The sequence below is a fragment of the Physcomitrium patens genome, chromosome 12 (genome assembly GCF_059467195.1).
Source record: "Physcomitrium patens ecotype Gransden chromosome 12, ASM5946719v1, whole genome shotgun sequence".
NCBI classification, from domain to species: Eukaryota; Viridiplantae; Streptophyta; class Bryopsida; order Funariales; family Funariaceae; genus Physcomitrium; species Physcomitrium patens.
Genome location: NC_143421.1, coordinates 2,992,842 through 3,016,175, shown reverse-complemented (window position 1 = coordinate 3,016,175; position 23,334 = coordinate 2,992,842). Strand labels below are relative to the sequence as shown.

The 23,334-nt window shown below is 29.2% G+C and overlaps 1 protein-coding gene and 1 long non-coding RNA gene across 2 annotated transcripts; one reads left to right on the top strand and one right to left on the bottom strand.

The window, feature by feature from the left end:
* Positions 1 to 502: 502 nt before the first annotated feature.
* Positions 503 to 5,272, top strand: LOC149987993 (disease resistance protein Roq1-like). Its single transcript, XM_090254505.1, has 3 exons — positions 503 to 535; positions 3,659 to 3,835; positions 4,029 to 5,272. The coding sequence occupies exons 1-3, from the start codon at positions 503 to 505 to the stop codon at positions 4,281 to 4,283; spliced, it is 465 nt and encodes a 154-aa protein (XP_090110631.1). The 3' UTR covers positions 4,284 to 5,272.
* Positions 5,273 to 19,129: 13,857 nt separating this feature from the next.
* LOC112289401 (uncharacterized) lies at positions 19,130 to 22,834 on the bottom strand. The gene is made up of 2 exons (XR_012218635.2): positions 20,199 to 22,834; positions 19,130 to 19,971 (listed from the first exon to the last, which is right to left on the bottom strand). It is a non-coding gene; the product is annotated as an uncharacterized LOC112289401 (long non-coding RNA).
* Positions 22,835 to 23,334: the final 500 nt, after the last annotated feature.

The following is a 23,334-nucleotide window of genomic DNA, read 5'->3' as shown; positions in this document are numbered from 1 at the left end:
ATTACACTTGCAATGCTCTTGATTGAACTGTCAGAAGGACGTCGTACTCAGATTTGGTGACCTCCCGACGAGCTTCACCGGGCTTGTTATCAGAGTCTACCCACCAGCTGCCTCGAGATAGGAAATTTCTCCAGTGTCACCGATCAATCACAACAAGAAGGATGACACAGAAGCGACTGCAGGAATCTCTTTCGTAAGAGCTAAGTGTCACAAATATCTGAGATAAGTAGCAAAAAACAGCACTTTCACCTTTGAAGAGGAATACCTGAAGCATAACTGCGGTTGTCCGAACCAACCAATGAGTACAAGCTTCCATTCACTTGTAACACGTTCTGGAAGATCACGTCTTTCTGGAAGAACACGTTCTGGAAGATCACCATCGACAACAGGTCCAATTCGGAACGACACTTATCAGATAACGTCGTATGCAAACAACGTGAGAGCGAGGAGCACTGGATGGTAGGTAATCATGTGGTTTTTCTTTGGTTCCTAGATTGTTTTGATGGCTTTCTATGTTTCGAATATAGTGCTCGAGGTGATGAACGGAAGCTAGACAATAGGCTTGATCGTAAGCTCATGTTTGGTGTATCCTATGCAAGCGCGTGAACAATCAAGAGGTTTTGGGTCTTTAAGAAGATTGAATATTGTAGATACTTTAACTTATGATGTCAATCTAGCGGAAGTTTTTTTTTGCCATGAACTTGGGCTATCTGGCATTCTTGCGTTGATATGCACTTAATATTTGTTTGTTTGTTAGTTAATTTTGTAATTCCGGCTTCCTGCTTCATGGATGAAGATTGTCAAGAAGATGACGGTGTATTGAACAGCATATAATAATTGTATCTTGGCTAGGCTTGTGTGCAATCGAATTGGGAGATAAGAGCTGATTTGAATGATTTAAAGGACGGAACACTTTTATAATGATTTAAAGGACGGAAGACACCATATTCTATGGTGAGAACATCTTCAAACTTCTAACTTCAAACTTCTAAGAAGATTCTTTGTCCATTTTGAGGATTGAGCCAATTGTTTTATAGGGTGGACTTTTCATTGATTCATTACTTTATTGGTGTCATTTGTATTTGTATAATGAGTGGTTTAGGAAACACAAAGGATTGGAGAAAAAAAAGCTTATAAACGTAATAAGAGGAGGTGACATTTTGAACAGAGTATTTTTATGGCATATTGAATTTACAATAAAATGTCAAAAATTATTATTATCAATTAATTATTCAAAGATGGATGGTGCAATGAGAAAATATTCTAGCATAATCTTTATCTAAGATATGAAACAATTATGTTTGATTGAAGTATGTATAATAACTTACATATAAGTAAGTTTTGTTAATGTATATTGTGATTTTGTGTGAAGGTTTGTGGCAATCAAAGAACATTTCAAGAATCTATGGTTGCATGAATAAGCATAGGAATGTACTCAAGAATCAATTGCTAGTCTTGTTTTGAGGTATGGACATCATTCAAATTAATTTTGTGTAGATGATGAGATGTTTGAGATGAATGTCTATATATATATATATATATATATATATATGGGAATCCTTGTCATATAGAAAATAATAAGAGAAAAATAATTAACAATAAACAAACCATAAAAAGTTAACAATTAGAGATTCATTTAATCTACATGAAGTTTATTAGTAACATTTTTGTTATGTTGAAGACCTTTTTTTTTATGCTCAATATTTATTGAAATGTTGTAAAATATGTAACAAGGTTTTATTTATATGATTGAAGGGGAATTATATATACTATTCAAATATTTGCCATGGCCTATGTTATAAAGATGTTTATGAAGCATCTCTTAGTAATATGGAGGTTTCTATTTGCTTGTTGTACATTAGGATTTGCACTTGCTATGGAGTTTTATAATAAGTTTGTGGAGTATATTGGAGTTGTATTCAAAGCAAGAGAAGTTGATATTGGAAATGTGCTTATTCAATGCTACAATTACAATCAAGAAGTGAAGGTATTATTAAAGACTAAAGTTGTATTCAATAGAAAACAATGTTCAAATATTTGCAAACCACTTGGCCATGTTATTAAAGTATTTGAAGATTTGAGCACTTGTAGCAATAATAGAAGTGAGTATAAAATTTTATTTTGTGAACTTCAATTTATAATATGAAAGATATACAAGTTAATAAAAGCTTGTGTGCAAGAACGATGGTGTGAAGCAAGTATCTTTCAAATGGGAAACAAAGAAATGTTTCGATAGTTATTAGGGGACTTGAAGACTTGCTATGATGTAGGAATTGATCTAATTTCAAAGGAGTGTCCCAAAAAGATGAACATAATACCTATATTGTTTGATGTTTCTACTTATGAAGAAGTTAAACATGATGGTGAAGAACTTCTCAAAAGATTGGACTATATATATAAAGATATTCAATTTAAAGATCATGAATTGACAAACTATCTATTAGTAAGATTAAAAGACTTATGGCGTATAGAAGGTGGAAAAATGGATTCTTTAGAAGTATCCAGTGATATCAAAAGTTTAGAGCTTGGAAAAATTATAAAGAAGGGTGCATTTGGAAAAGTTCATGAATCAAAGTGGTTTGGACTTGCAACTGTAACAAAAGTAATGGATGCTAGTTGGAATGATATGTTCTTGAAAGAAGTAGGTATCTTAGCTAGTACGAGCCATCCAAACTTGATCACATATTACTATGTTGCAAAAAGTACTGCATATGAAAATGGAGAGTCTTCAACAATGAACAACTCAAGAGAAAAAGTATACTTGGTGATGGAGTTAATGCAAAGAAGTTTGAGCAATTTATTGGAGGCCAAAAGATCAATGCCATATTACTTTCTTTTTGATATTATTTACCAAATTGCAAGAGGAATGTGTTATTTTTATGACATGCAAATTGCACATCGAGGTTTAAAGCCGGATAATATACTACTTAATATTATAGATGGTGAATCTAATAATGATTTTTAATATGCTATTGTGAAGTTGATTGATTTTGGTTGTTCAAAGATCAATGTAGGAAGGAATCCAAAAGATAAAAAATTTACACATTTATATGGAACTTTAAGATATATACTCCAGAGATATTAAAATGTACAATGGAATCAATAAAGACAAGTTCTTTTGAAGCAGATGTATATTCTTTTGCAATGATATGTTCTAAGATTCTTTCAGGTGAAGATCCATTTGATGGTGTAAATACTACAAAAGAATTATTAAGAATAATTGAAAAAGGTGAAAGACTAAAGTTACCTTCAAATAGTGATGATCTTAGTAAATTGATTGAAAAATGTTGGATTATGGATCCTTCACAAAGACCAAGTTTTGCAAACATTTGTAAGAGACTCACAACATTGAAGAAAAAACTCTTGATGGGAATTGATGTAGCCAAAACACCTTATTTTGAAGCATTTAAGAAAGATCTTAAAAGGAATAAATCAAAAGATGTGCATATAGTTGATGCATTAGTAAATCTCATATTTGAGACTTGATGTGATATATGTGTTGGATTGATTTGTTTGATTCTAAGATCTACACATTCAAATATGTGTACTTTAATGAAGTCTTTTTGTCAAAATATGAATATGTTATTAGATTATTTTTTTAGAAATTATGGCACAAATTGTACATTTTGATAACATTGTGATTTGATTATTTGAATAGGGTATAGAACAACATTTGTCAAACATCAAACAACTATACAAAGAAGGAATAAATGTGTTGTGTTTTGTTGGAATGGGTGGAATTGGAAAGACTACATTAGCAAAGATTACATTTGATACCATGCGACATATGTACAATGTATCATGTTTATTGAAAGTATTCAAAAGAAGGATGATGGTCTTTCAATAATTTGCAAAGTTTTGGACGAGCTAAACTTTCAATCAACACCTAAGAATTTAGAAGAAGCACAAGCTATGATGAAAGAATTATTGATGAGCAAAAAGTTCATGTTGGTCTTAGATGATATGAAAGACAAGAGTCAAATCAATAATGTAGTACTTATGGATATTCTACATTCTAACAAAGGTAGCATATTAATTGTGACAACTCGAAATTGAGGGTGGTAAAAGGCTACCCTACAAAGATTCATAAATTTGATGTTGAAGAACTTGACAAAGATGCGAGTTTGAAGTTGTTTATAGCTTATTCTTGTAGGGATGATGATAAATTGCCTAAAGAACTTATTGAGGTTGGAAACAAGATTGTAAGATCTTGTAATGGACTACCCTTAAGTTTGAAAGTTTTGGGGTCATGTTTAGGAGGACATAAGAGGTTGAGATGTTGAGAAAGAGCTTTGCAAAAGTTAAGGAGATGAAGAGATTTGGATGGAGATGAAGAAAATAGTGATTATAAGCTATGGATTGTTTTGAAGATAAGTTTTGATGCCTTAAAAGCTAAGGAAAAGAATATGTTTTTGGACATATGTTATTTTTTTTGTACCAATGTGGATTGGGGTGGGACAATGAAAGATACTGTAATACAAATATGGAGCAATAAGAAAAGTGGGGTTGAAAAGCAATATGCAAGTATTATTTTGGATATATTGGTTCATCAATCAATGATAAAAATAGAAAAAGATGGAGTAATAAAAGTACATGATCAATTACAAGATATAGGGTGGAAGATTGTTGAAGAAGAAAAAGAATATAAAGATACACGAATTTGGAATGCAAATATGATTCCAGTGTATGGAATAACAACAAAGGTAATACTTTCAAATAGTGGTAGAATAACTTAAATAAAATTATTGACGTGAAATAAATAATTTTAAGAAGTAGAGTAGAAGATATTTTAATTTTTATTAAGAATAAATTTACATTATTTATGTATTATAATATGAAATACTTAGAGATTTGTATATGATTTAAATACTTGATAAAGTTGTAGATTATAATTTCTAATTATTTTTTTGTCATGTTGATTAGTTGGAAGGTATAATTATTAATTATAATATGAAAGATATCTTGAAAAGGTTTATTATGAAAGAATTACACTTTTGCTGTCTACGAATACTTGTATGTAATATTAATTCTAAGCAAAGTGAAGATATCTTCAAAATACTTATGTTATTGGTAAAAAATACAAATAAATTGAAATTTTTGTTATTAAGAAATAATTATTACAATTATGATTTCGGATATCATGAAAATAGAATAAAACTACCTTTTGCAATATGCAACAACGAGTTTTAGAAAGTATTTGAAGAATTGACAATATTAAGTCTAATAAGATTTATTTTTAGTGAAATACTACCTAGAATACTATGTACAATTAATATATTAATGAGACTTGATTTAGAAAGAAATATTGAACTCAAAGTATTACAAAAAGCCTTTAAAAATCTTAAAAATTTAACAAACATGAGAATACTTAATAAAAAAACTTTAAAAATAATGTCAAAAGAATAGACAAACTTAAATTCTCTAAAAACACTTAATATGAGTGGATGCTCAAGCTTGATAAGCTTTCCAAATGAATTGGAAAATCTTTCTTCTTTAAAAAATATTTATTTGAAAAATTGCTCTAACTTGACAAGGTTGCCAAATAAATTGACAAATCTTTCTGTTTTGGAAGAACTTGATTTGAGTGGTTGTTCAAGTTTGACAAGCTTGCCAAATGAATTAGCAAATCTTTCTTCTTTGACAAGACTTGATTTGAGTGGTTGCTCAAGCTTGATAATCTTGCTAAATGAATTGGCAAATATTTCTTCTTTAAAAAAACTTTATTTGAATAATTGCTCTAACTTGACAAGATTGCCAAATAAATTGACAAAACTTTTTTCTTTGGAAGGAATTTTTTTGCATCATTGCTCAAGCTTGACAAGCTTGCCAAATGAATTGGCACATCTTTCTTCTTTGATAGAACTTGATTTGGGTGGTTGTTTAAGCTTGACAAGCTTGCCAAATGAATTGGCAAATCTTTCTTCTTTGAAAAAACTTAATTTGAGTGGTTGCTCAAGCTTGATAAGCTTGCCAAATGAATTAGCAAATATTTCTTCTTTGGATGAACTTTATTTGAATGGTTGCTTAAGCTTGATAAGCTTGCCAAATGAATTGGCAAATCTTTCTTCTTTAAAAAAACTTTATTTAAATAATTGCTTTAGCTTGACAAGGTTGCCAAATAAATTGACAAATCTTTCTTGTATGGAAGGAATTTTTTGCATTGTTGTTCAAGCTTGATAAGCTTGCCAAATGAATTGGTAAATCTTTCTTGTTTAAAAAGACTTAATTTGAGTGGTTGCTCAAGCTTAATAAGCTTGCCAAATGAATTAACAAATATTTCTTCTTTAACAAGACTTGATTTGAGTGGTTGCTCAAGCTTGACAAGGTTGCCAAATAAATTGGCATATCTTTCTTCTTTGATAGAACTTGATTTGGGTGGTTGCTCAAGCTTGACAAGCTTGCCAAATGAATTGGCAAATCTTTCTTCTTTGAAAAGACTTAATTTGAGTGGTTGCTCAAACTTGACAAGGTCGCCAAATGAATTCGCAAATCTTTCTTCTTTGAAAAAACTTCATTTGAGTGGTTGCTCAAGCTTGACAAGCTTGCCAAATGAATTAGCAAATATTTCTTCTTTGGATGAACTTTATTTGAGTGGTTGCTCAAGCTTGACAAGCTTGCCAAATGAATTAGCAAATATTTCTTCTTTGTTAAGACTTGATTTGAATGATTGTTCAAGTTTGACAAGCTTGCAAAATAAATTGGAAAATCTTTCTTCTTTGAAAGAACTTAATTTAAGTGGTTGCTCAAATTTGACAAATTTACCAAAAGAATTGGCAAATTTTTCTTCTTTGACAAGACTTAGTTTGGGTGGTTGCTCAAGTTTGACAAGTTTGTCAAATGAATTGGGAAATCTTTCTTTTTAGACAAGACTTAATTTAGATAGTTGCTCAAGCTTGATAAGCTTGCCAAATAAATTGGCAAATCTCTCTTCTTTGGAAAGACTTTATTTGAGTGGTTGCTCAAGCTTGACAAGCTTGCTAAATGAATTGATAAATCTTTCTTCTTTGAAGAAATTTTATTTGGATCGTTGGTTAAGCTTGAGAAGCTTACCTAATGAACTAGCAAATCTTTCTTCTTTAGAATTAATTTATTTCAATGGTTACTCAAGCTTGACAAGGTTGCCAAATGAATTGATAAATCTTTCTACTTTGAAAAAACTTCATTTGAGTGGTTGCTCAAGCTTCACAAGCTTGCTAAATCAATTTGCAAATATTTCTTCTTTGGATGAACTTTATTTGAGTGGTTTCTCAAGCTTGATAAGCTTGCCAAATGAATTAGCAAATATTTCTTCTTTGATAAGACTTGATTTGAGTGATTGCTCAATTTTGACAATCTTGCAAAATAAATTGGCAAATCTTTCTTCTTTGAAAGAACATAATTTGAGTGGTTGCTCAAATTTAATAAGCTTGCCAAATGAATTGGAAAATCTTTCTTCTTTGGAAGATCTTAATTTGAGTGGTTGCTCAAGCTTGACAAGCTTGCCAAATGAATTGGCAAATCTCTCTTCTTTCGAAAGACTTTATTTGAGTAGTTGCTCAAGCTTAACAAGCTTGCCAAATGAATTGGCAAATCTCTCTTCTTTGGAAAGACTTTATTTGAGTGGTTGCTCAAGCTTGACAAGCTTACCTAATGGACTAGAAAATCTTTCTTCTTTAAAAGTACTTTATTTCAATGGTTACTCAAGCTTGACAAGCTTGCCAAATAAATTGGCAAATCTTTCTTCTTTGAAGAAATTTTATTTGAATAATTGCTCAAGCTTGACAAGCTTGCCAAATAAATTTACAAATCTTTCTTCTTTGGAAGAATTTAATTTGAGTGGTTGCTCAAGCTTGAAAAGCCTATCAAATGAATTGGCAAATCTTTCTTTTTTGGAAGAACTTAATTTGAGTAGTTGCTCAAGCTTGACAAGCTTGCCAAATGAATTAACAAGTCTTTTTTCATTAACAAGACTTAATTTGAATAGTTATTCAAGTCTTGGAAGCTTGCCAAATGAATTGGCAAATCTTTCTTCTTTGAAGGGACTTGATTTAAGTAGTTGCTCAAGCCTTGCAATCTTGTGAAATGAATTAACTTATCTTTCTTCTTTGAAAAAACGTTTTTTGATTGGGTGCTCAAGCTTGACAAGCTTGCCAAATGAATCAACTAATATTTCTTCTTTGGAAGAACTTTATTTGAATGGTTGTTCAAGCTTGAGAAGGTTGTCAAAGGATTGGCAAATCTTTCTTTTTAGACAATGTTTGAATTAAGTGTCTCATCTAAAATGGCAAGGTGGATAAAAATTATTTCAAGGTTTAAAAATTGGCATATTTAGAATACTTGAATAAAGACATTGGTTAAGCTTGATAAGCTTAGCAAATTTTTTTTTTGACAACACTTATTTTGAGAATGTTTTCTAATTTCATAGGCTTGACAAATTACTCAGCAAATCTTTCTTGTTTAATAACAATTCATTTGAGGGGTTGATCAAGATTGACGTCCTTATCAAATGAAATGGAAAATATAACTTTTTTGAAAGGAATTTATCAATGACATTTGTTAAGCTTTGCAAGGATGAATAATCAATTGATATATTTATTTTACTTTTAAGTCTTAATAAGTTTATAAATTAGATTTGATAAATATTTTTTAGTAGGTTTTTTTTTACTTCATATTTAGTCCTAATATAATAGCTATAGAAATTTGAAAGTTGTTTTCAAAAGATGTTCTTAATACTTCATACTCTAATTTGATAATCTTATTAATTGAATTTTTAAATTATCAAGTTTTTTGAAAAAATACTTTATAGTTTTATTCAGGTTAAAGAATTTATAAATTAGAATTAAAAAAAATCAATTTTATCGTATTTTTTTTTAAAAAATTACTATTTTCTAAAACTTCATGGTTATTTTAAATTCTTTTTTTATAATTTTATAAAATTCTTTTATATTAAAGAAAATTTAAAATAGTATTATAATGAGATTTAATATATTAAAAAATAGATTCAATTAGTCAAAGTATTATAAAAATATTCATTTAATTGATTTATATATTAATTTTTAAAATTTAATTATATATACTAAAAAGTTAGAAATATTAGTAAAAACAGATCTTTTAGATAAAAATAATATATAATATTATCAATTTTAATAATTTTATGAATTGTTTCAAAAACACTTATTTTGTAATTGTTTTTAGAATTGACATTAGTATTAAATAAATTAGAAGTGGTTTATTTTACATTATAAAATATTACTATAATTTTTATCCTTCATATAATTTCTTAATAATTAAAAATATTTATTTAATTCTTAAAAATATAGTATTAATAATAATAATATTTTTAGCTTGAATATAATATTTTCAAGAAGAAATTATTGAAAGTATTATAGACTAGTTCTTGAAAGTGTCTACATAGTAAATGAGAGGTATTTGTATTATGGTTCTCTTTCAATATTTTAAAATATTATATTTTTTATACATAAAATCCTTACAAATATTTTAAAGATTATTTATTTATTTATTTATGTTAATTCCATGGAATATTAACTTTATCAAAGAAATTTAAATAATTTAATTTCATTAGGATTATTTTGTTGTTATATGACATAAGTATTATTACATTTTTAAATTAATTTTAAATTGATTCTTGTTTAAAAGAAAGAAGAAATATTTTACATAATTTTTATATATAAAATATTAAAAAAATTGTAAAAGATATATTTTCTAAAATTAATTCATAGTTTTAGATTAATTGAATTAAAAGAAACTCTAATGGTAGGACATTTTGGATATAATAAAAAATTCTTGTGATTCAATTTTGTAGATGTTGTAATTGATTTCAACTCTTCTTTCAATATATACTATGTAAGGAGCTACATGGCAATGTTCTATAGGTTATTCAATACTTGTTTAACTTGTAAAATAAGTTTCTAACATGTGCGCCACATAGCCAACTTGTTGGTCAACTTTCAATCTATCTATCATCTATAAATACTTATAAAATCAAATCTATATCTATAAATTTTCTAAGAAGCTTCTTACTAAGATATCATCAAATTAACATACTTTTACATACTTCTAAAAAAATTATGGTTGTCATTCAAAATTTAATTTTTTTAATTTTTTTATAGTTAAAAATCTAATAATAAGAGATTTGGTAAGTAAAATAATATAATTCTTCACAAAAATAAAGATATATTTCAAAGATACTCAAAAATAACAAAAAATTAATACACATGTTTTTTAGAAAAAAATAACTTCAATTCAAATTGGTGAAAAGATATGGTTATTTTTTTAATATCAAAATTGATTAATCTTTTAATAATTTAGTTTACCAAAAACTTGATCATTTATTATCCAAAAATAAATTAAACTTGTTATTTAATAATTTTAATTATTATATTTAATGAAGTTTTAACTTATATTTTATGTATTAAAATAGATAATGAATAAATATTTTAAATAGGAAAAGTGTCAAATTTATAGAAGTACCAAAATAAATTAGAATATTAATAAGGTTGGTATAGATGTGATATTAGTAAATACATGTGAGAGTAATGTAAAAACTTTACAAATACATCAAAACTAATTTTTATTTTTCATCAGTAACATTCATTATAACCAAAGGATAATTAGTAATAATAAGAAGGTATAAATTTATATATATATATATATATATATAGATATATATATAAAAATAAAAATAGATAAAAAAAGAAATTTCAATAATCAATTCAAAGAACTTATTTCTAACATAAAGAATTAACATCTAACAAATTCATTTTAAGAATTATTATTTGTAAAATTTTTAAATGAAGCTCTTTAAGAAATTATAGATCTTGTAGGTATTTTTTTTTTAATAAAATACACATTGGTTTAAATAAAAATTTAATAAATTAATAACTTATTACTTTAGATTTGACTTTTAATAAATAAATATTTTTTAGATATAATAGAAAAATATTAAATTAATAATATGCCAGACTATAAAATATAACTTTTATAGTAGTCTATTATTATTTAGAATATAGAATTTTTTTTGTAGATATTGATTCATATAAACTTATCAAAAACATAATGGTACAAACTTAGAGTAGCTATTGCTAAATATGAAGAAATTAGTGAATCTTAAAATAACACTAAAATATTAAAAAGATATTATTATAGACATACATATTTATTTAGATAAGAAGTGTTAGATAGAAAATGAATTTAAATAGATTTGATATTATCTTGTAATAAAGCTTCTTAAAGGCTTTATAGATGCATATTTGACTTTAGAAGACTTATAATTGATTAGTAGGATAGAAACTTAGCCAACAAATTAGCCATGTATTGCACATGCTACTACTTTATAAAAAAATCTAACTACATGGCACATATATAAAAAATTTGTTTGGTAAGTTAGATATGTGTCTTGCAAATTGGACACATGTAAGAGATCTTTTAGAACATCACCATGTAACTTCTAGTTAGATGGTATATAGGAAAAAAAAAATGAAGCCTTCTTCACTCTTGTCAATACCTTTTTAGTCTTCTTGTCTTTGGTAATAGTTATTTTAGTTTTAATACTATATTAACTTTGAGTGAATATTTATTCTTTTTGAATCATATCAAAGTATATAGAATTTTTGGTTCTTCAAGATTCATGTCCTTAATAATTTAATAAGAGTACTAATTCATTCTTCTTATATTGTTTTTAGAAGTGAATGAATTATTCTACTTCTATTATTGTGTTTTGAAGATTACGGACTACCCACCTTGAATCTAATATTTTAGTTTTGTAACAATGATTTTTATCCTTGAAAAGAGTGGACTATCCATCTTAATCAAAATTTTCATTTGATATTAGAAGTTACAAATTACCTTCCTCTAACTTGGTATTTAGATTTATTGAATTATTTATAGAAAGAAAAATTATGGATGCTATTCTCAACAAAAGTGAGAATAGATTTGCAATCATTGTAGATCTTCATGAGTTTGTCATTACTCTTAGAAAGGAAATTTCACGTATCTCTAACATCAAGCATAGAAGTAGTATTTCAATACCCATAGAAGAATTCAACAATAATGTTCAAAGTATGTATCAAAAAATTAAGCAATTGAGAGAAGTAAATAGATTAAGTTTACAACTAAATTCGAAAAGTCTTGCTACTACAAGCATGAAGGAGGCAAGAATAAATATATCAAAGAAGTTCAATAGAATAAGATCAAAGTTTTGAAGATTTCTACAATAAATAAAGTTTTATCTAAGATTTCATCCTTTTCAATACCTTAGAGTTATTGGAGTTGGATTTACAAGTGCACTTCTTTTTAGAAGTATTTTTTTAGTTTGTACTATTAATAAAAAAATATTTACAACTATTTAGTTATTTTAATTCAATTTAAAAAAAAAATCATGGCAATATTTAGAGAAAGTGATTAAAAAAGAATAATAGAAACCAAACTTGTATCTTTACAATAATGATCATGTTCAACCACTAAATATGCTAGTGAATTCTAAAACCTTGATTGTGAAGCATATTAGAATAAAAAAGCTCTTATCAATCAATTTTAATATGGATTAAAAGATAATATTAAAGATTTACTATTAACAATGCTAAGATCAAATTCATTGGAGCAATTTATTTCTCAAGCCATTCTATGTAATAATGGATTCTTTGAAAGAAGCCAAGAACAAATATTTGGTTGAAAAGACATAAGTCAAGTCATGGCAATAGCTTATAAGTTCACAAAAGCTTATTCATCAAGATTAAATCTTATATAAATCGACATGGTACATTTCAAACCTATTATTGATCAAGAAATAACTTTAAATTGTTAAGAAGGATTATACCTATATTATAGAAAATCTAAGCATAGTCTTTAATATTGTCCAAAAAAAAAATACAACTACAAAATTAGGAGTATGGTTTCCAAAGAAGACAATGTGTCAAAAAACTTATTTTTTCAACTACAACATTGAGTAAGCGACTGGAATCTCATGCAAAACCTAATAAAAATCATGTCGTCTCTTCAGATCTTTCATCTTATTTTATATTAGAAATTTGTTCAAGACCAAAAAATCACAAAATCTTAGCATCATTAGATTTAAGAGCCTCAACCTATTTTATAGAAAAAGTCTTTGTCAAAAAAACAAGAAATATCTTTAGTTGAAAAAATCAATTATGTACATGTAAAAATAATAGATAGTTGTTTATTGTCTTTTAGAGATGTCATCTATAAAACTATTCCTTCAAATATAACAACTAATGGTCCTAATAGCTTAATCATATTTAATTTGATTAAATCTCTTTTTAATCTAATTATTTTAGGATTATTGTGGCTAAAAAAATATAATCTTTAAATAGATTGGATTTTTTATAACCTTAATTTTTTCCATAGTTTAGTTCAAGATTTTACTAATCAAATAAAAATCTATAAGTCTAATATGTCCAAATCCTTATTGATAGGTGCAAGAGCTTTCATGCTTGCTACAAAAGAAAGGTCAACTTCTAATATATATGCTATACCTATTTTTTATAAAAATAAAAATTCAAATGACATTCTAAGCCATTATCAAGATCATCAAGACAATTTTAAGAAAAAAAAATATAGATATTTGTTTAAAATATTGTTCCTATGATTGTTCAATTGATCTTCAAGAACAAGCTCAAGTACCATTCAGACTAATCTATAGCCTATCATAAAACAAGTTGGTTGTACTTAAGGAATATATTGACAAGAATTTGGCTAAGAACTTCATATGCAACTTTAAATTTCTAATAAGGGCTCTTATCTTATTTATAAAGAAAATAGATGGATCTCTACGGATGTATGTTGACAATTGAAGACTCTACAAGATGACCATCAAAAATAAGTATCTTCTACCTTTGATTTCAAGACTTCTTCATCAATTTAATCAAGCAAAGATCTATATCAAAATAGATCTATAATGATTATATAACTTAATATATATTAAAAAAAGTAGATGAATAAAAAATTACATTTCAAATCAAGTATGGATATTTTGAATATAATGTCATGCTTTCTGAACTCATAAATATATTAATTAATTTTTAAATTTTAATAAATGATATTTTTTAATTTTCTTAATGAATTTATTATCTATTACTTGGACAACATTTTAATTTATTCTAAGAACACAAAAGAGCATGGACTTCATGTTTGTCATACATTACAAAAACTAAGAGATGCAAGATTATATGTCAAGATAGAAAATTATATATTTCATACTACTTAATTTGACTTTTTAAGATACATTATTTCAAATAATGGCCTTATGATGGATCCTAAGAAGGTCCAGACTATCATGGATTAGAAGATTTCAAAAATAATTAAAGATCTACAATATTTTTTGAAATTTGTCAATTATTACTAGAACTTCATCAAGAATTTTTTTCAAGTTGCAGCTTTTCTTACATGACTAACATGTAAAGACAAACTTGAGTAGAGCTAGGAAGTTGAAGCATCTTTTAAAGCCTTAAAGACATCATTTACTTTTGCATCAATTTTGTATCACGTTGACTTTTTTAAAGCATTCTTTATGGAAACAAATGCATCAAACTTTGCTATGGATGTGATTTTATCACAAATAGGATTAGATGATAAATTCTATCTAGTAGCTTTTTATTTTAAAAATTTTTCAACTAATAAGATTAACTACAAGATGCACAACAAAGAACATCTTATAATTGTGGACTCATTTTAAGAATGGCATCATTATCTAAAAGGTACTTTTAATTTAATCATTATATATATATATATATATGAATCACAAGAATCTTGAATATTTCGTATTGAAATGTATTTTGAATTATTGCCAACCTTGTTAAAGCATGTCTTTATTAAGATTTAATTTTAAGATCACTTATTAATTTGAAAAATAAAAAAAATTATTAGATGTTCATTTTTAACATTCTTATCTTATACCAAAAAAAAAAAAATCATCTTTTTATCAACAAAGAATGATTGTCTTCAAGCCAAAGCATTTTCATCTTTGAGTAATGAAATCAATATTAACTGTTGATTCAACCTTTCTCAAGCCAATTTAATCTAATATGTCCTCTGATTCACTTCTTTATGATATAAAGAATAATTCTTTTAAGTTTGAAGATACTCCTATGTTTGAGTTCAAAAATAATCTACTCTATTTGAGTAACAATTATATATTTTAAAAGGCAAAGTATAATTACATATTCTTCAAATTTATCATGACTTTTTAGCAGCTAGATATTTTGAATACAACAAAACTTCACAGCTAATATCTAAAGATTTTTAATAGCCTCAAATATAAAAGTTAGTTAAAGACTTTGTACAATCATGTGATGGCTGTTCAAGATCAAAAATTCATTGTCATTGATTGTATGGACTTCTTCAACCATTGCCTATTCTAGAACAACCATAGTCTTTTTTTCTATATATTTTATTATAGATCTTTTAGTCTTATTCTTTTGACTTTATATTTATAATAATAAATCAATTCATCAAGATGGCACATTTTGTATCATATAAAAAATCTATTATATGTGAAAAAATAGCTAAGTCTTTTTTTCATAATATTTATTGCTATTATAGATTGCCAAAGAATATTATATTAGATAGGAGGATGTAATTTGTATCAAAATTTTGAAAAATTATTTTTAAGATTGTGAAGGTAGATATAAAACTATCTTTAATATTCCATCTTCAAACAAATACACAAATAGAGTGGATGAATGAAGTTCTAGAGTAGTATTTGAGGTATACTATCAACTACCAACAAGATGATTAGACAATTCTTTTGTTGTTGGCAAAGTATATTTATAATAATATAGTACATTTATTTATTCAATAAAAATCTTTCTTTGCCAATTATGGCTATCATCTATGATTTGATACTTTTGACTTTTCAAAAGTTAATAATCCTATAACAAAAGATTTGATGAATCATTTGTTAAAGTTGTATGCAACAATGAAGGCACAACTTAAAGAAGTTCAATAATAAAAAAAGATCAATACAAATGATTATCACAAGAAAAAACTTAAATTTCATATTGGCAATAAGGTATGATTACTTCATTGTAATATCAAGTCTATTTGCCTTTGTGACAAGTTGGATTATTATAGATTTAGACCATTTCTTATATAAGAATAAATTAATCTAATTACTTATCAATTATACCTATTGGAGTTTATGAAGATTCATTTCATATTCCATATATCTTTTTTAAGCTATACAACACAATAGATATATTAAAAAGACAAAAAATACCACCTTTTCATATTGAAGTAGATAATAACCAAGAATATGAAGTTGAAGAAGTCTTAAACTCAAAGCAGTATCAAAATAGCTTAAAATATCTTATTTATTGGTATAGATATGATATTAATGAATGCACATAAGAGCTAGGTAAGAATCTTGTAAATGTAGCAAAAAAAAATTGATTCTTTTTATCGACGACATCCATCTAAAGTAAGATGAAGGATAGCAAATCTTTGCTATAAAAAAAACATGATTTAAGAAAGATTGCACTCTACCTTATATTCTTATTTGTATTTTCTATATATTTATAGTGATAAAGAGATGGAGAATCAAAAACCAATAGATTCAACTCAATACTTATTATTTGCTAAGTTATTGAATAAGACATTGCAACTATTACAACCTTCAAGGTGATGCAATAGAAATGAAGACCCTCAAGAAAGAAATATACTTCGTTAAGTAGATGATAAAATGCAACATGTTTGGTATCATGACTTTAGAATAGATTTTTAATGCTTGGTGATATTATTAGAGGTAAAAACCATCTTACAATATTTCAAATGTTTTATTTGAAAGAAATTATGAAGGCTTCAAACAATAATCAAATAATAAAGTGATCTTCTTGTACTAATATGGGACACTATGAATAATTGAAAGGACCTATCAACTACCTTCAAAGAAAACAAAGATCAAAATATGTAACAAACATAATTGGTTGTATCTTGGAATTCTTCAATATATAATTGCTACTTCTTTTAAAATTTGTCTCTAAAAGAGAGGATAATGTCACAAACATACATATTCATCTAAATAAGAAGTGTTAGATAAAAGATAAATATAGGTAGATTTTATATTATCTTGTGGCAAAGCTTTTTAGGAGCTTTATAGACATGTATTTGTTTTTAGATATATTTATAATTCATCGATAGGATAGAAACATGGCCAACTAGCTACATATTATACATGCTAGTAGCTTTGTAGAACAAGCTAATTATGTGGCACATATATAAGAAACTTGTCTTGTACGTTAGACACGTATCTTGCAAGTTGGAGACATGTAAGTCTTATAGAACATTGCCATGTAGCTTCTAACTAGGTGGTATATACAGAACCAAGAATAAAGCCTTCTTCACTCTTGTCAATGTCTTTCTAGTCCTTAGTCTTATTTCAAGACTTTCTAGACTTCTTGTCTTTGGCAATAGCTATTCCAATTTCAATACTATATTAGTTTTGAATGAATATTTATTCTTTTTGAGTTACACAAGAGTATATTAAGTTTTTGGTTCTTTGAGATTCATTTCCTTGACAAATATTGATAATGATAAAAAAAAAATATACTGTAATTAATTCTATATATTCTAATTATAAAGAAAGATATATAAAAGCATTTTAAAAATATAATATTTGGTGTAATAATATATATAATATAAAATAATTTTGTAGTGATACTTTAGATCCATAAAATATCAAAAAATATTTATAGCCATATATCACATTCAAGAAAAAATATAGATCTAATTTTTAATTTAAAAGCTTCAAAGATAATTTATAAAAAAGAAATTATTATCTTAATATATATCTATTTATTTGAATAATCCAAATATTTATATAAAAATCCTTAAAATTTTAATTGTATTGGACTTTAATTTTAATTTTAAAATTAATTTTTTTGACTTAAATAATTTTGAATTGTTTAGAAATTTTTATTTTTATTTAATAAAAAATTATGCTTTAATTATAATAATATATTTTAGATAAATATCTATATTTATAATAATAATAAAATAAAATAAAATAATTTATATATGAATATATATAATAATATATAATGATAATAATAATATTACTAATTTTATATATCTTATATTTATTTAGTCTAAATTTAAATAAAATTATATGTATATTCAAAAAAATTAATGCAAAAAAAGAAATTAAAGATAATATTAAAGTTGTGGTATATTCTACTAATTGAATAAAATATAATTTCAATATTATCTATCCAATATTAAGTTAATATGATAAATTTTCAATAATTAAATTAATAAAATAAAATTACAAATATATATAAATATTTTTTTACTATGGAGTATATATATTCTATTTATCAAATAAATTTAATAATATTTATTTAAAAAATATTTATTTAATATGTACATAGATATAAATAAAGACCAATAAAAAATTTTAATTTTAAAATATAAAAACTTTTTTTGTATGTAATCTCTTTAATACTATGTCTAAAATTCAAATCGAATATTAAAAATTATACATTTGATTTGATATGTATTAGTATTCTAATATATAAATCTTAATAATTATATTCCAAAGAAAAATAATAATTTTATTATTATTATTTCAATTTATGTTGTTAACCTTAGTTTGTATGTTGGACAAAAAGATACTTTATCTAAAATATTTAGAAAATTTAGAAAATAAATAATAAAAAAAGGAAAGAAAAAAAAGAGAACCACCGACACAGTCACCGAAAGTGGGTGTCCCTCCCTCTCGTTGTTTCTACACCTGAATGCCAACCCACCATCCTGAGATATTTCTTTATTTATTTGTTTGATTATTTATATAATCTACGACGGCTACAACAGCTTTTTCTGTTACAAATGGTCAACCATGGAAGCATCCAAGTGCCCTCCTTTTTCACCGAAATAAGCCTTCCAGGGGTTGACGGTGTCGGTAGCAATAAGTCAGAAACATGAGAGCATGACATTTCACCTGCTTGATTATGGAGACCCGATGCAAATTTGCACCTATTTATATATATATATATATATATATATATATATTATTAATAGAGATAGAGAGACTATGCGGGTTTAAAGAGAACCTGAATTCGTTGGGTAAGGTAGGGAAATGGCGGTGAGAAATAGAACAGAAAAACGCTACAGCAGGGAGGGGACAATGCCGAAAAACCTTCTGCGGATCCGATTCATTTCGATATTCAGAACAACGACATTTCCATAAATAAAGCTGATGTGCTTGAACACAGATTGATCAATAGCTCGCGCAGCACCTGTTTATGCAACACGCCGCATTGCTAGCAAGCTGATCAGAATGTAATCAATCACATCGACAATCCAATGGGCAAAAACACTAGTCTGAATTGGTAAATTGGGTTTGTCGGTGACGATCCTCTTGTATCCAGTTTTTCAGTCTAGATTGCAACCTAGTGGCCTGTTCCGCCAGGTAACCATGCTACGATTTCCAAAAAACACGACGAAACCGCCATAATCCCACGGAGGCCATTCCTGTAAGCCGAATGAGATAAGTGGTTCTATCTGAAGTATCCCAACATGAGTTCTCTCGAAAGATCAACATCCAGGTCCGTAGAAGGAAGCTGTTACAAGGGAAAGAATGAATTCCAGCCCAACCAGAGTGAGAAGTTACATCTCATATATCTTCAAAGAAAGAGGAGACAGTTCATGCTAAACGATGCGGTGGCCTTTCAACATGTACCGAGGAATATCAACAGCAGATGAGCGTCCCACGCTCACAAGTGCTCCTCTTTGACCAGCACAGCGTGAAATTTTTCCTTCAAATGCAACAACCATCCAAATGCAAATTTTGCCTTCACGTCGAGAGTTTGCTATGCACTGTTGTTACTTGTGAAAAATGAGAAGTTGGACAAGCTCGTCATCTCTCATCCCGAGAGGCTTCCGATGTTGCTTATCTTGTGATAAATTTTGTGCGATTAACGAGGGCCACGTTCTTTGGTATGACTGCTTGTGCAATTGAACCTACACATGTAAAATTGTATAAAAAGCTTAGTACAGGATGTATGTGGTGTGATGGAGTGGTCAACTCGTTTAAGAAATCGACAGAGAGGTCTCACTGAAACAAGTGAGACTCATTAACACCGTGCTAGCAGACAAATGCATGCCATGATTCTGATCAACTTCGGATCATTCTGTGCTCGTATTCAGTAGGGATGAGCACTGACTTAGGGTTACTCAGTGTGACTCACTAGAAACACCACAGATCACATGCTATTCTCTCACAAGGCTGTTGCAAGAGTTGATGTCCCTGCTTGCTAACCGACTGGGAGAGAGTCCGCACAGCAGAGCGATGAATTTGGGTGATATAACATTACTTGAAATACCTCCCTTGATCTCTCTTACAAGTCCTCCTTTCACAAAGGTCAACGCGGCGACAGAAAAATGGTGATAGACGTCTGTGGGTAGTCAATGATGTGCTTTGCACTGCTGTTATTGTAAATATCATACGTCAACGCCGCTGGGGTCAACTGCAAAAGTTTGTGAAGGTCAAGTACCCCCCCTATCGAAGGCTACCCATCAGTTTCAACACACGACCGACACGGACAGAACTTCTCGGACTGTACGTCGCCTCTGGTTTCTCAGCTGTAAGAAAATCCTTGAATGACGCTACAAACAGTTAGTAAAACTGCACCATTATTCAAGTCAAGCCTGTTTTTTTGTCAGGGGTTGAGAAACGTGCTTCAACATAACTCTCACCGTTGTCGTCCGACCTTCCAATGCCTTGATCCTCGAAAAGCCATAAAACTGCGCAAATATTGATGGAGCTATTTTTCATATTCATCCAGGAGGATTCTCAAAAACTCATAAGGATGAGGGCAAGAGTAGACGGAATCCTTGCGCGTTGCGAACATCACGATTAACACCTCCTTTGTTAAAAAAATGGCAGTTGTCCACTATGCTCATCTGGCTGCTACCCTTTTGTCCACATCCTTTTGTTGCACAATATTCACTCCACCATTGTAGATAAACTTGCAACTAGCTCGACAGTAAAGCCTCCCCAGACCCATGTACTGGAACTTCAGGTAGTGATCAAGAGACTAAAACCTCAACAATGAGCAGCAGAACGAAATCCATTATTTACTAGAACTAATACTGAAGCATGGGATAGAACACGGGTAAGACAAGTTTGTTTTTAACCCTCTTCCACGAAATATTGAGGTCAGCAATGAGGGATTACTGCTCTGAAGCACATGCCGGTGATGATAGCAGTCGATCATTCGAGACTTCACGAAAATTAAAAAATCACAGAATGAGCGATACACACATGATAGAGTGAGCTTCATCCCCAGCTGAACATGAAATGCAAGTTCACAGTTCCTATTTGATTTTGCGTGCGGTCCGATGTGAGCATTTGCAACTTGTCCACAACAAGCGGAGGCGTAAGAGACAGGAACAAAAAGGTAGCACCAGCAACATTGCGTGTAATAAATTAATACCCTCCTTCACACAATTACCAGGGCAGAAACGTTCTGGGAGTCATTTGCAGAGCGGTGCAATTGCTAGCATTTACTTGCACTCTTCATCGTCGTGCAAAAAATGTACGCCGGAGGGCAACTTACCTGTGTAACTCCAAAAACGCTCTGCCAACTCCGAATTAATTCCATGTCTTTGTACCCACGAGTTTTCGAGTCATGAACATCACCCATCTTAATCTTCAATAATCTCTTCAAGGGCAGATTTGTACAAGGCAATCGTAAATACCGTCCACAATGTACAATTAACCATGATTTGCTTCTCAATCTGTACAAGAACGAACTCCACAGAAATGGTCATCCAACAGTTGTTTCTTTTGTGGGGGTGTGTGTGGGTGTGGGTGGGTGTGTATATTTTCCACTCAAATATGACAAACACAAGTAAAGGGGAAAGGTTTTAACAAGACAGGAGCATAACATAACAAGTGCCATGAAGCGAAACTCGAACAGCCTGAGAACCTATCAGTGGGACTCGCTTCGAGGACATGCAATAAAAGTCTGAGAGCTCCAACACGGAAATCCGTGATCCGGTCATAATGGCGTAGGGTGCTGAGTGGCTGGAACAATGTACATGCAGATGTGATGATCTCAATGCTCTCCCTGCTCGCTTGTAAAACAGGGAGGGCATGAAACGCTCCTTGTCGACCTTCATGACTTTATCCTCCCCCCTGTCTTGAGGCCCCCTCCATTGACTTCGTTGTTGAATCCTCCCACCCGCTCCAGCTCCATGTGCACCCTCTTGGAACTGTTGGCGTGCCAAAATTCCACAAATTGCTCGATCCAAGCCATCAAGTGCGGCAGTACGCACCCTTTGACAATGATGCTCTGCCAGCTGAGAATAATCACTTCATTCAATGACCGGCTTCGCCTAATTTCCTGCGTACTTGTGTATTTCGTGTGCTGCGGGCTGACTTCACAAGCTATTACAGGAAATGGATGAAGACGACTCAGGACCAGTTCCTGCACTGCTTAAAACCTGCACAACTACTCCGCGATTGGAACACTGCCCAAATTTTGTGCTTCTGCTTTGCCGTGGTGTCGTAGCTCCCGTAATGCAATCGTAGTCATATTCAGATGATACAGTTTTCACAACGGGCCCCCTATTTTCATGTCGATTTGCAGTATGACGAAGTGAGTAGGAATGGCAACTATTCACAAGAGGACGCAGGCAAAGTTTCTAGTATTATTGTCATTTGATTGAGTAGACACAAAAAATCTGTACTTTTATATATATATATATATATGGAGAGAGAGAGAGAGAGAGAGAGAGAGTACAGATAATAAGACGGGTCTGTCAGGCCCTTCGCAAATGCTGCACATTCATTATAAAGTGAAGGGAATGACGATGCAGGCGATAGCTGGTAAATAGTATCCCACAACACACAAAAACATGTAGAATTAAATAGAGTGAGGATGAATTAAAGAAACCAAAACATTCTACTTTCTTTTTTGGAACAAACACAAAGGCATGCAAAAAGGAACCAATAAGAAGATGCCCTGTTTATTTTTTCCAACGTCATAGTAAGTTCTTTAAAATATCAAATACTAGGTCAGAGAGAGAGTAGCGGTAAAGACAAAAACATGAAACTTGTGCAATGAGAATCAAAACAAAAATTGTACGATGGTATTTTTTTGCAGCTGGCAGTTTTGAAAAATGTACCAGCTAGGCACCTGCCAGCCTCGTTCTTGGACAATTTGGGCATGGCACTAAAGACAAGAAGAGATTACATGGGCAAGAGTTTGTCAGTAGTACTTCTCATTGTCAAGGCTTCAGCGTTCATTTTCTGGGCAATCGACAAAGGTTTCAACCACACATCCGCACACCCATATTCGTCATTTAACACGGCAAACT

Bases quoted from the DNA above. Each gene is read 5' to 3' on its own strand.
- LOC149987993 (XM_090254505.1), top strand. From the start codon at position 503: ATGGCTTTCTATGTTTCGAATATAGTGCTCGAG. The intron at 536-3,658 runs GTGATGAACGGA...TTATTTGAATAG, and splicing joins TTTCGAATATAGTGCTCGAG to GGTATAGAACAACATTTGTC. The intron at 3,836-4,028 runs GTCTTTCAATAA...TAACAAAGGTAG, and splicing joins TATTCAAAAGAAGGATGATG to CATATTAATTGTGACAACTC.